The 13,764-nt window shown below is 43.0% G+C and overlaps 1 protein-coding gene across 1 annotated transcript; it reads right to left on the bottom strand.

Moving 5' to 3' along the window:
- Positions 1-1,594: 1,594 nt before the first annotated feature.
- CA7 (carbonic anhydrase 7) lies at positions 1,595-12,245 on the bottom strand. The gene is made up of 7 exons (XM_027701973.1): positions 12,157-12,245; positions 9,957-10,154; positions 7,090-7,208; positions 4,983-5,078; positions 4,682-4,744; positions 3,575-3,730; positions 1,595-3,324 (listed from the first exon to the last, which is right to left on the bottom strand). The coding sequence occupies exons 1-7, from the start codon at positions 12,194-12,196 to the stop codon at positions 3,202-3,204; spliced, it is 795 nt and encodes a 264-aa protein (XP_027557774.1). The 5' UTR covers positions 12,197-12,245; the 3' UTR covers positions 1,595-3,201.
- Between the last annotated feature and the right edge of the window lie 1,519 nt (positions 12,246-13,764).

The following is a 13,764-nucleotide window of genomic DNA, read 5'->3' as shown; positions in this document are numbered from 1 at the left end:
AATTATAACTGGTTTATCGAGTTTCTTTTGTAAGATTGATTTTTATCTGACAGAGGAGTTTCAAGGACTACATACATAGGGCCAGCACAAGGTTTTCAATTACACTCCTATCTCAAAAAATTATTATCATTAAAGTTAAATTCTCTCATCTGTTGTATTTTGACTGAATTTGCCTCAAAATTAATTTGAAGCATTGTGGCAATAAATGGACACAGAGAGCCACTAGGTGGCATTTTTAATCTGGTTTTTACAGCTGGGTAAGTTCAGTCACTGTCCTAAATGTGAGAGCTCCTGTTCCCTCAGTCATGAGCTGCCATCCCTTGCTAAGCCAAGCCTTGCTGGTGTAGTTACAGTCAACCCTCGTTCTCCTTCAACACAGTTGGTAAAAGGTAAGCACAGCACATGTTCTAGAATTGCTCAATCTCAAAATAAAAAGCAGTAAATAGCATTAAATAGGAGTTTATAGCTTTAAAACCATACAGAACTGAAATATTTGTGCTTTTTTTATTGGATGATCAGGGTCTTAAGAAACAGCAAAGAATATAAAATGCCTCCTTTTACATTTTCCTTCACCGTGGTCAAAATTAGATCATGTTCTTCATTCCAACAACTGAAAAAAAACCCCTGTAAGTAAAATAAAATTTATTTCTGAAGGAAGGTATAGTTCAGTTTCCCCTTGGAACTGAACACCTTGGGGTAGTTCAGCATTTAAAGCTCTTTACAATAGCTAAGCTTTTACAATAGCCTTGTGAGCTAAACATTATCCTTCTGTTGCTCATGACTAAACCACCCTCAAAGAAGCTTAAGTACTGTGTTTGAGGTCACAGAAGGGACACTTTTGGGGGTTAAATAAACTTTATTTTATTAGACTAAGTGGTTCTAGCTGGGGAAAAACTGGACAGAGTTTTGGTGTACAAGTCCAAAGTGTGAGAGACTGAGTGAACAGAGGCCTACTTACATGCCTCAAATGAGAAAAAACACTGCAAATAGCCCTCAGTGACCTGCTCTGTGAACATGAGCACTAATATTAATGCAGCAGTACAGGGGTAGCTTGATATGGTAATTAATATTCATTACATTTTAAGCAGGAAGGTATTTGAAATTTGTCCCTAATAAAATGTATTCAGGCTATTAGATGTGTAAGGTTCTTTTGAAAGACCTTCTACATTTTAAAATATCTCTTCATGTAATTATTTTTTCTTAATTTTAACTGGGATATAAAATTAATGACAATAATTTAACTCTGAGTGGGCAAGAAGCCATCCAAGATATACAATATGTTAGAATTTAAGTGAGAGGATTAAGCTGAAGCAGAAGCTGTTAATCCAAAAAGATGGGAAGAACTGCAACATAGACTAAAAATAGTTGTTTCTAGAATTTAAAGAAAATGTCCAGAAACTTAGGAGGGACTTATCTGTACTTAGACCATTCTACTATAACTTAAGGTTTCTATGGAACTGAAGGTGAACAATCAAACATTCTTTGATACAAAACAGATGCATCAGTTGAAAATATCAAACATCATTTCTCTTCATGGAAGTCCAAGAAAAAGAGTAAGTAGGCAAAAGTGAGTCTACTGAAAATAAAGGATTAAGATATTCACACTTGGTTTTAAAGTCTCATTTATTTCATTTGTTAAAGAAATAAGATACATTAAATAGATTTTCTGCAACACCAGTTTGCATTACTAGCAAAGTTACATTCATAACAGCTAAAACCATTGCAGCTTGTAAGGATTTCCTGTTGCTTTGAGCATCTGGTGTGTAAGAATCTCACATCCCAACCAATGCTGAATTAGCCCTCACAACATCCCTGTGAGGTAGGTCAGTGTCACCCTCTTTTTATGTAAGAGGAAACTGAGGAACACAAAGTTTCAGGTCAGTGTAGCAGGAAAACCAGAGCTGAAGGCTAGAATTCTGGTCTTTCATTCCTTGGACCGTGTTCCACATCCAGTGTCTTTCTCCCTCTCTGAGACAAGCCCATAGTAGCTGCTGTTCTCCCTCTTCCCCAGCTTTCCTTTGCATTGTACATCTTTGATTTCTCCCCCTAAGCTGGAGGAAAGTGTTAAACATCACTTTCTCTCTGATCTGTACACACAAAACAGGCCATTTGAAGCCCAGAATTAAAGCAGCTGACAACAGACTGTGGGTAATCACAGGTCACATCACAGTATTTAGTACCAGAGCCTGAATTTGTCACTAAGCTGCACGAGCAGTAATACCAACACATGGCTTTTCTAAAGCAACTTGCTTTTGAAGAGGTAAAAGGACTCAGGAGGGTGTGCAGGGAGATCCCTGCCAGCCAGAGGGAAGGGATTTGTGCAGCAATGCACACTCAGTGCAGTCCAGATCTACCCACTGGGTCCCTAAAGTAAACAAAATACCCATTATCTGTAGGGCAGACAACAAAGGAGGTCATATTGCAGAGCATAGCACTGAACTGAGGTAGACTTTGAGCAGTTTAGGACCACAAAGCACACATCTGGACTGCTCAAGATGTGCTCTTCACCCAGACTGACCAGGGCAGCACAGTCCTGTATGACCTGTGGGCTAAACAACACTGCAATCAAATGGTCTGCTTTTAAGCACAGCATTTACATTGGTACTTTGAATTATAAAATAGGATCTTAGAGCAGTAAATTTAAAATATATATCTAGTTTTCATACCAGTGCCTACCCGAGGCGAGCAAAGAACTTTTCTCTAGTGCTACTTGTGCACTCTGTCAGCAGACAGCAAGAACACAGTGCAAGCAATGTTTAAATCAGAGCTCAGCAAATGCTTACAACAGATTGGTAAGGGAAATTTAAGTCCAATTTACCCAAAATTCTTCATTACTGTTTCCTCCTGTATTGAATGAGACCATTATTGTACTAGTAGATCACTACATAATTTCCCATTTTATATCAAGTTGGATTTTAATTGCATTTTAATGTTTTTTTTAGAGTTTCAGGTCTTGGACAACAGTCTAGTTTACTCAGCTATCCCTTATATTAAATAGTGCTTGTTACAAAGATCCCATTTCTCAGAAGAATGAGCACTTCAAATAAAACAGAAAACCAGCAGATTGTCCCCCTTCAAGCAGAGTGTTCATGGAAGTGCTTATCTTGTGTGTTCCACGAGTGGTCTGAGGACCAGAGTTTCTGTTTGTGGTATCTCAGATGTGGAAGCTCTTGGATATCCCAGGGCCATTATGAGTTTTGCTCAGGCCTTGAAGGAAGCTCGAACAACTCTCCCCTTTAGAGGCTGAGGGGGGCGAAAGTTATTTGCCATTTGGATCCTCTGGTCCTCCTCGCTGGTGAAAAGGAGCATCCGGAACTTCTCCAGCTGGAAATTCAAATAATCGACTGCTTAAGGGGGCAATCAATGATAATGGGTTTTAAAAGGGACCAAAGGAAAGTATTCATTGTATTTTAATCAGTCAATAGAGAATATTAACACAAAATAACAGAAGCTTGATTATTGAACAGGCTGAATATTCAGTATTTTAGCTCAGCCCCATTTCAAATCAAAACAGTCACTGCCTGCTCATCCAGCACTGAATCCTACAAGAACAGAGAGAATATCAACAGTTTACCTGTTTCTCAGAAATTCTGATGGGTTCTTTCAGCACTATCCATGTTACACTCTCATTAAGGGGTGGGGTTGTCAGAGAGCCAAGGTATGTCCAATAATCAAGGCTCAAGGGCAGGAGACATTTAGGGTTGAAGCTTCCAAACTGAGCTTTTGTTCCCTAGAAAAAAAAATTGACTGGAAATTTATTTTTGTACTTTTAAGTGCAGGTTAAATAACTTTTTTTGAAAGAGAAAAATAATGCTGAAGTAATATTAAAAATGAGGTGAAAGTTTGACTGCTTTATAACAACTGTTAGACAGAAGCAGCATGGAAAGTGTGATGCCTGCTGCTGGATTACTGGACTTTGAGGCCTTCCCTCATTGTCCCTACAAAAACCCAGCTCTTCTCACAATAGGTCTAAAAATAACAGAGGAGCTGTGTTCTGTGTACAGTGTTCAGTGTGAGCTATAGATAAGATCGAGGCAGAATTCCTTGTCTCATCACTTGCTATTTTCTATTCTTCACATCTATTTTAGTAGAAAACTTAAATCCTCTAGTCATTGTCTGCTATGGTAAATATTGGCTTTAAAAAAATCAAAGCTTCGAGTCTAAAATTAGAGGAAGGTGGATCAACCAAAGACATGCAGGAATAGAAGGAGGTGCTGCCTAGAGTAGTGATTACCACAGTCTAGAGAAAAGCTTTTCAGCCTGTAAGAATATCCAAAAAATATTCAGTCACTGACAAAACACTTTAGGAACAGACTAACTCAGGACCTGAGTAAGATTGTCCCTGACAGAGCTCTGCAGCAAAGACAAACAGCCAACTCCCACTCGGTCAAGACCAGGCTCAATGGAAATGGATTATTTTGCTGAGGGTAAAAGCTGAGCCTGAAGGGTTGTGGAGCTTTTGATTTTAGATTTTTGGGGAAAGGCAGAAGCTCTGATGACCAGTGGGGTCAGTACAGCCTTGTGAGGCACCTGAGATTAGGCAAAAGAAAAGAACTTTGGAGGGGAAGAGGAGACAAACTACAGAGAGGTTCTAGAGGATATGATTTTTGTCTCAAATAGGTACATGTGCTTGATTTCTAAAGGATATCCCAGAAATAAATTTAAAGAGCTGAAAACTTACTTTAAATTTTACCATGTACAAAGCATCAGTGAGTCTGTTCATACCAGCATGTTCTTTCCCAATCTAAAATAACAGAATTGACAGGTTAAATAACAAGGACTTCAACCATGCTTTGAATAGGTGTTTTCTTGTCTGAATCTCAACATTCCAACTAAAGTTTCACAGCAATTTGCAATGAGCTACTGCTTCCAATAAGTCATCTGTTTTCCTTAAGCACCTCTTAAATATGTGGCGTGGTCCTCAAACACTTGACAGCATAATGCTTTTCATCATGTAAATATGCTATTTTTGCCATTCTTACCTCCAAGAAAACACCAACTACTGCCAGGCCATCTGGAGCTGCTGCTGCTTCTCCAAATGTTGCATATTTTCTACCATTCCAATGAACTAAGTGGAGCTTTAAAGAAAAATAACAAATAAAAATGATTAGTGATAGAAGCTGTGAACATGGTTTCTCTCATGTTAACAGCACCAACAGCTGTTCACAACAGAACAGTTTTGTGCAAAAGGCATCGTTGGAAACATGAACAAGTTCAATCTTTTGGACTGGTCCCTAAGTGTGGACAGACACTAAACAAATTTTCTAGATATCGGCCCATAGTGGGGTGGCATGGCCAGGTTTTGGTAGTGGGGGAGGTACAGGGGTGGTTCGGGTGAGAAATTGCCAGAAGCTCCCCCAGCTCATGACCCCATGGGAGGAACCCACACTGGAGCAGTTCTGGCTCAGTATAACGAGACTGAAGTGTTTTGCTAAGGAGGATGAGTTATGAGGAAGACCAAGCTCCTCCCTCTAAGCACTTGTAAATCCGAAATTAAGAAGCTCCAACTGAGGAAGTGTGGAGAAAGGAAAGATAACAGCCCTTTATTAATGGATATATGTGTATTGGCAGAACAACAACATGCAAAAGCAGCTAAACAACAATCCTGTACCCAGAGTTCCCACCAAAAAACCAGTTCGGGACTTTCTGTCCTTTGGCGCAATTCTAGCCACGGCCAGCAGGGGGCGCTGTTGGGCCCCGCTGTGAGGGAGGCACCAAAATGGAGATTTCCCCCCAGGGGAAGGGGGAAAAGGGGAAAAGGGGCTCTTCCTATGGACTCACGCTGTCTGCAGCTGGTTCCGGCCGGGATTCTCTCCCCCCATCCCCCTCATGGATGGGCACAAGCCGCTGCCAAACACGGAGGAGGGAAGGGGCGGCCTCCTCCCCCAAAGGTTCCTCCGCAGGTCGGCCAAGCCTCCCCAGTGAAATCCCAGCTGGGCCGGGCTGGGGGCAGAACGGGGCACAGGAGAATGGAGGTGAACCTAGGCCAGAAGCAGCCAGATGACCCGCCCAAAAACCAAATGAACCACGGAACCCCTCTACACAACACATCCTCCCTGAGCCAGGGCAAAAGTGAAGGGAGGATGCCGTTTTCTGAGGAGAGGGAAAAAAAATCTTACCTTCCCCCCAGAGTCTTCTGAGGGCCATCAGCCTGGAACGCAAGGCTGCTGGCCACTTCTTTTGTGTGTGTCAATCACCCCAGCCAAAAAACCACCCTCCCATGAAGGGGACCCATGACCCCATGGAAGAGACCCAGGCTGGAGCAGTTCCTGAAGGACTGACCCCATGGGAGGGACTCCTGTTGGAGAATTTTGTGGAGGACTGTCTCCCGTGGGAGGGACCCCACACTGGAGCAGGGGAAGAGTGTGAGGAGTCCTCCCACTGAGGGGGAAGCAGCAGCAGAGACAAGATGGGATGAACTGCCCACAGCCCCCAGTCCACATCCCTCTGCACTGCTCAGGGGAGGAGGTAGAGAAAGTTGGGAGTAAAGGAGAGCCCAGGAAGAAGGGTGAGGAGAAGGTTTTAAGATTTAGTTTTTATTTCTCATTATCCTACTCTGATTTCCCCCAGCTAAGCCTGCTTTGCTGTGTCAGTACCTGGTGACTGATCTCTCCCTGTCCTTATCCTTATCCCGACTCACAAATGTTTCACTATATGTTTTCTCTCCCCATCCAGCTGAGGAGGGCAGGGATGGAGCAGCTTTGACATCCAGCCTGAGTCAACTACCGCACATCTTTAATTTGAAACAAATCAGGCATTAACCTGTGACCTGACTTCCCTGGCACAGGCCTTCATCCTACAAAGCACTGTGCTCCAGTACTCACTGGTAGACTCCAGGATGCCGCATTCCCAGGGTGTTTTGGTTGGATTGTGCTGGGAGAGCCTCATGCCTTGTCCTGGCTTTGCAGAACTTTCTCAAGAGCCCCCATATGAAGCCATTTCTAATCTATGGATAACACCAACTCAGAGTCTGGGCTGCCCTAACCACAGGGAGTAAGCAATGAGAATCCTAATCCTGGCCCCACTGCACACACAGTCATTTGTCAACAGCATTTGCATGAAATAACCCCAGTACAAACCCCTGGTTACCTCACAGGGAAAAGGTTTGCCATCAATTGTGTGCTCTGAGCCCTGGCTGTGTGTTCTCCCCCAGTGAAAGTGGAACTGCTTCAGCCGAAAGAGGTTCTGGAAGGGCCCACCACTGATTGCTAGGCAGGAAAAAACAAGAAAAAGAAAGAAAAAAGCTTTTTAGCTCCCTGCTAGTAAAAACTAGTTGGCACAATAATGGAAAAAGGCCAGCAGCCTCTGCCAGCATGAAAAAGATGTATCAACCACAAGGAGGGGTGGATTTATTAATGGAAAACACCTAAATTCATGTAGAAATGTAAGTCAAAAACATTGAATGGCTACCTATCCAGAATTTTGTGGCCTTCTTGGAAGAGTATATTTGACATAGGAAGGTGTGGTAACCATTGTTATGGTTTTTATTGTGTTTAACAGGAAAGGCATAACCAGTGGAAGAGGCTAAGAGCAGCCCTGGGAGAAGGACCTGGGGGGTTGGTGGGGGAGAGGCTGGACATGAACCAGCCCAGACCCCCCCGTGCCCTGGGCTGATCCCCCAGCGTGGGCAGCAGGGCAGGGAGGGATTCTGCCCCTCTGCCCCTCAGGGGAGACCCCCCTGCAGAGCTGCTCCAGCCCTGGGAACAGCACAGTAAGGACATGGAGCTGCTGGAGAGAGTCCAGAGGAGGCACCAAGAGGATCAGAGGGATGGAGCAGCTCTGCTGGGAGGAAAGGCTGGGAGAGCTGGGATTGTTCAGCCTGGAGAAGAGAAGGCCCCAAGGAAACCTTATACCCTGAACACCAGGCAGACAATTCAGCTAAGTATTTCCTTTTTACAGTATCTTTACTACCAGTGGAGGTTATCTATATTCCCTTTCCTTTAAATACCTGATCCCATAAAAGAGGTAATGTAATAGCTCGTACTTCACACGACACCACTCAATCTCAAGTCACCTTATAAAGGTAAGGAAATGCTACAGAGAAACTTAAGTGTTATTTCTAAATGATGTATGAACAGGCCAATGTTTAAGGTGCCACCTATAGAAGATACTTGATCAACAGCATCAGTAATCCCTCCTGTAACTTTATATGGCACCAAATCTAATGCATTTTGCCCAACAGACATGAAAACCCAACCAAAAAGTCTTACATTAAGAAAATTAAAATTATGTTTAGTATCTGTAAAGCATCCTCAGTGTAGCATTTTATTTAAAAATTTAAAGCAGGGGCTTGCCCAGTGCTGCCACATGTGCATGGTTCCAGCTGGCCTTTGTGCAGGAAACTGGCCTCGCCAAAGCAAAGGTTTTAGTACTAATGAAGAATATAAATATCTCCCAGTATGTTTTTCTGAACTTAGCAAAGGAATGCATCACCTGTCCCAAATATTTTAAGAAATTAACTATGATGGGTTACTCTCAAAATTCTGTTGTGCCAATTATGCAGAGCTGAGTCACTGGATCTATTTCAATACAACTAAAACCTGTTTGAAACAAATTTTCCACTCCTAGCAATCATCTTCCTTGGAAAAGTATTACTGAAACCAGTACTTTGTGTGGGAAGGGCAGAGGTCTCATTCCTGCATGTTCTCTGAGTCTGTATCTCTACATGCAGAGCAATAGATGATGTTCAGTCTCTAAAGCTGAATAAAGTTTGCTGTTACAGAGACAGAGTTCAGCTGAAAATTGCATGAAAGTAGTCAGCAAGCTGAGATAATCCTTCCAGAGATATTTTAAAAATTGCCTTTGTAGGGTGACAGGCTGAATGGATGTGTGCAGTACAAGTGGAAAATGCACATCGAGTCTTTTCCCACTCAATTAAGATGCTTAAAAACCTGACTCTTCCATGGGGCAGTTTCTTAAATTCATTCCAGAAGAGAAATTTTAGAACAAAATGGCTTGAATTTCAACCCCTAGGCCTTATTTCAAAGGGTTACCAGCACAGACAAGCCACTTCACAGAAAGAGTAACTTGCTTTGAATATCCAGATATCCAGTTTAGGCAGTATCAAACAAAACACACAGAAGGACATGAAGTTGGATGATACATTTAAAAGCTGTTCAGAGTGGGTTTTTTAAATTCACTCTTCCCATTTATCAGCTACTTTATCATCTCCATTTGAATGCTCTTCCCCTACCTCCAGATGTAAAAGCAAGGTCTTCCATGAAAGTAGAATTAACAGGGGAAATAATCAAACACTTAAAGCTTTTACATTCCCTGCCAAGAGCTGAGACAAGGATAATGTCCAGCTGCAGACAGTCCAACATCCACAAGCTGCTACAAACCCAGAATTAGTGGAAGGTTTTATAAGTTCTGAAGAAACTGAGCTGCTCTGAGGCAGGGAGGAAAGAAAACAGTGCAAGGTGACAGTGACTGTCTAGACCCAACTTGGTGCAGTGGCTGTGATTATGATGACTATGCTTGTATGACCCATTTCTGCTAATCCTCTTCTCTTCCCTGGGGATGGAAACTGGGCAGTGAGCCAGAGCTGGCATGTGAGTTAGTGTCTTTGGATGATCATGGAACAGGGCACTGAGGAGCTTACACACCTACTCTGCATGCTGGAGGTGGTCTAGGAGAGATGGTGGAGAGATGCAAAGATTTCCTGTCCTGCAAACTCCAAATCTCATTTAAAAGAAAAGCACTGCAAACAAATTTCTGGTTTTCCTGATGCAAGAGGTTTTCCTAATGCAGAAACACTATTCTGCTCTGCAATATTGCACAGCTAGAGATGCTCAAAGTGAAGACAACAAACATGAGGCTTGAGAAGACAGAATATGAAGGGCTCTGATCATCTGTCTTGCTCTAAACCAAAACAGAAGTTACACTGCACAGGACATACATAATTGTTTCCCCAAATCACAAATGGTGTTCTAAGTAAGTTGGCTGTGTTATCTCACCTGCCTTGTCATCAGTATCTTCAAACTCCACCATAACTGAATGGCCAGTGTTGGAGATGCTGAGGGATGTGCACGACTCATAGGAGATGATCAGTGGCTTCAGATTTGGGTCATAAACTGCTCGTGCAGAAACAATATCAATGGGGGACTGGCGGCTCCCCTGGGCAATAGGGTAGGATTTGTGCCACTCTGAAGGTCCTTCAAAAGGAAAGAAAGGAAAGCATCATTATTTCCTTCCTACTAAACACAAAATCATTATGGGTTTTCACAAGGCTTGAAATAAAGCTTGCTCAGCAAGGGTGACTTGAATGTTTGGTATCTGAGAAATCCATTTCAGTTCTAAGCTGGCGTGTTTTTATTAGCACAAACAGGCTGCAACAAGATGGGGATTCAAACATCTCACACAAAACACCCTGAGGAAATCATGGCACATCAACAGACTGCTGTACCTTCAGCTACTTGTGCCACTCATTTTCTGCAGACTTTGCAGTTACATTGCTGAGGTGTCTGAAGGGCTTCCAAGGTGGGTGCAGGTGTAAACACTCTTGCACACACACACACTCCCCCAAGGAGACAGCATTTAATTCTTCCTGGGGAAGAGAGTGTAAAAGCTCCAGCAATTCAAATGAGATGCAGATGACTCAACCTCTTAAGCTACTGACTGTGCAGTTATTTTTAAAATCCTTTTATGACTGCAGTAAATCTTTGAGGCAGCTCTATTCTTCACTCATGCCCATTATGGTATCTCCCTACCCTGAGTGAAGGGTACACCATGTTAATTAACATTTTTGGACGTCCTGACCTCAACAGAGTGGGGAGAAAGACCAATTTAATAACACAACTCTGCTGCCAGAGCTGGAACATTCTTATGCCCTTTGAGATAACAAAAGCTTATCCATATCAAAGAATTACTTTTTCTTCTGCCTTTTTTTTACTTTGGTATGGTAGTGCAAGCAGCAAGTAAATTCTTCTACTGCTTCTGTTCATGAAGTATTAACAGTAACAATTTTGCTTCCAGATTCTCAAGAAGCACATTTTTAATTGTAGCATTCTCACATACTTTCACAAGGGGAAGCTTTTTTAATCAAGCACAGGTATTCAGCCTCCTTGAGTTTACATAACAAAACAGTGATCTATTATACTCTTATTTGGCTTTGACATTTTCTGCAAAGCCAAGCTTAGAAAATAACATCTTTTCTCAGCCTGCCTGTAAAACAGGTTTAGGAATTAAATGCTGTTAGGCAAGGTAAGGCAATATCATTTAGCTCTCAAGCTTCATAAGAGCATATATGGCTTTATTGCTACTCCTACCTGCTCAAACATAGCATCTACCAGCACTAACCAGCTTCACTTAGTATTCAACCTTGCTTTTGGGCTCATAGAAACTAAAGGAGTTGCTGTTAAGAGACCGGCCCCTGAAGGTTATGCAGAAGACTCTTGTTGGACACTCAGCAGCTAAAACAATTGCTGCCAAAAGAGAGAGAGGCTCCTGAAAGTCATGCAAAAGCCTGTTTTATTGGACAGCACCAGCCACTCATCCAACTCTCCTCTGTGAAGGAGCAGGCACTGCAAAACACTACTGTGGGAATCTTTCAGCAGCTTCACATTTCCCTCTGACACATCCTTGGGGGTGGGAAGCAAGGGAGGACAGCTAAATTAAAAACTGTCAAATCAGAAAGCATAAGTTGTTCTGTAAGAGATCTCTGATACTGATCTGTACAATTTAGTGATGTTCTAGACATATTTAACATATAACTTAGTTTATTCACTTCTATGGAAGCCTAGAGATCACGTTTCAACAGCTGCACAGAATCAGGAGATCCATTACTGCTCTACTAAATCTTCATTACCTACAAGAATTGCTTGTGGAGAGACAGACACAGTTAATCTTTTTCATAACAGCTTTTTGGAAAGGGACCCATCTCAGCAGCCTGAAAAAAACCCCCACTCAGTCCTGCTTCCCTCAGTTCAGGAATGCTGATTGCAACAGTGAAAGGCAGCAGGCATAAGCCTGTGCATCTTTTGGTGCCACTTTCTGGGTGCTATTGATTATCAATAAAGTAATTAATTACCTGCTGTATATACTTGATGCTTGCAGACCTTGAAATGCAGGCAGCTCTGCAGGGCTCAGGCAACAGCTCTAGAAAGAAAACGAGTGGGGGGAGACAGAGAGATGCAGCACGGAAATGCCATAACCTACCGTCATCCTGCCCATATCCCCAACTGTGCTGGCCAGTCATTTTGGGGAGCTGCACCCTGCCGTGCTCCAGCTCCTCGAGCAGGGCACTGCTGCTCACCTGCCTTTATAATGGCTCACCGTGGGATAGGGTCAGCCCCTTAAAGATACAGAGCAGCCAAAGCAATTCCTGCAGGACAGGGGGAGCCTTTCTCCTCCTGTTCCTGCTCCTGTCCTCCTCCTGCTCCTGTCCCGTTCCTGTCCTGCTCCCTCTATTTGCTAAGGCAGCACAGAAGGAAAATATAAAACTGAAGTCTCAGGACTTAGAGAGGAAACTGTGCAGGTGACATGCTGTCCTAGGACACATGCAGATCACATTCAGGAAAAAGCAGCAGTGTTTTCCCACTCTACTCCAAAGCCATAATGTGCTCTGAGCACCAGGCACAGGAACACGTGCAGGTGGCAGTGGGACCTGCCCTGCTCACCTCTGTGCTCTGCCTCTCTTTTCTGAAACAGTCCCTCCAGCCACAAAAAAGGAATGGTGTTTTCACCTGATTTGTAATTAAAACTTAAGAATCAGTGATTAGATGGGATGGAGAATATTCTCATCTCAGGAAAAATTCCTTGTGCTACTTTTAAACAAGCTAAAAATCGCATAAACTAAGGATGAATTGGCAATCTGATTTTATTTTTCTTTGTAACTCTGAAGAAACTTTTTAAATAGACAAAAAGGAAAGTGTGGTTATATTAGGGAGCAGAACACAGCAGACTCCAGAGAAAGGAGTTGATCTGTGAAGCCTCAGTTATCTGGAATGATCCAGTACCTGTACCCTGCTAAACCCATGAAGAGGCTACAGTGAGAGACCCAGTCTGTAGCTGTAAAATGACTTAAGACATCTCTGTGGCAAGGGAAATGGCTCCTTGGCAGGAATTTTGTTGGATCCAAGCAAATGCTCCCTATCAAGGCTACATTTTATAAACATATTGATCTTCACAAAGACAACAGCACACAAAAATAGGGATTCTTCTATTATGCAATCAAGAGTATGGAAGGAAAAAATCAATAAGAGTATTTTATACAACTGTTATGTTGTGGTACTGCCTTGTAAGAATTAATTTCATTCTTCAGGAGGTTTCCATAAGAGTCAGCTATAAAACCTTGGAGAGCAGCTGATGCAAGCTAAATCACTCAGTGAGGGATGTAAACTGCTCTAAAGGTCTCCACATGAGAGTTCTATGATGACTTACTCAGCTCAACTTCTCAATTTATTTCTGTTAAACTGTGTGATGTGCTCGGGTCCCACACACACACCTGGCATGGACAGCACAGGTACAGCTGTGGTCAAACAGTCTGTGCACACAGGTCTTGTGGGGAACAAACACTGGGACCAGCATGGCCACGGGGTTAAAAACATCACCAGCCTGTCAGGGAGGGGATTGTTCCGCTCTGCTCTGCCCTGGGGCGGCCTCACCTCAACATTGGGGCAGTTTGGGGGGACACAATGGAGGGAAGGGATTGAGCCATTGGCGAGTGTCCAAAGGAGGGACACGGAGATGGGGAAGGGCCTTGATTTGAAGCCGTGTGAGGACACTGAGGGCACTTGGGGTGTTCAGCTGGAGCAGAGGAGACTG

Source organism: Neopelma chrysocephalum, unplaced genomic scaffold (assembly GCF_003984885.1).
Source record: "Neopelma chrysocephalum unplaced genomic scaffold, ASM398488v2 Primary Assembly neopelma1_176, whole genome shotgun sequence".
NCBI classification, from domain to species: Eukaryota; Metazoa; Chordata; class Aves; order Passeriformes; family Pipridae; genus Neopelma; species Neopelma chrysocephalum.
This window is presented reverse-complemented; position numbering and strand designations above follow the sequence as displayed.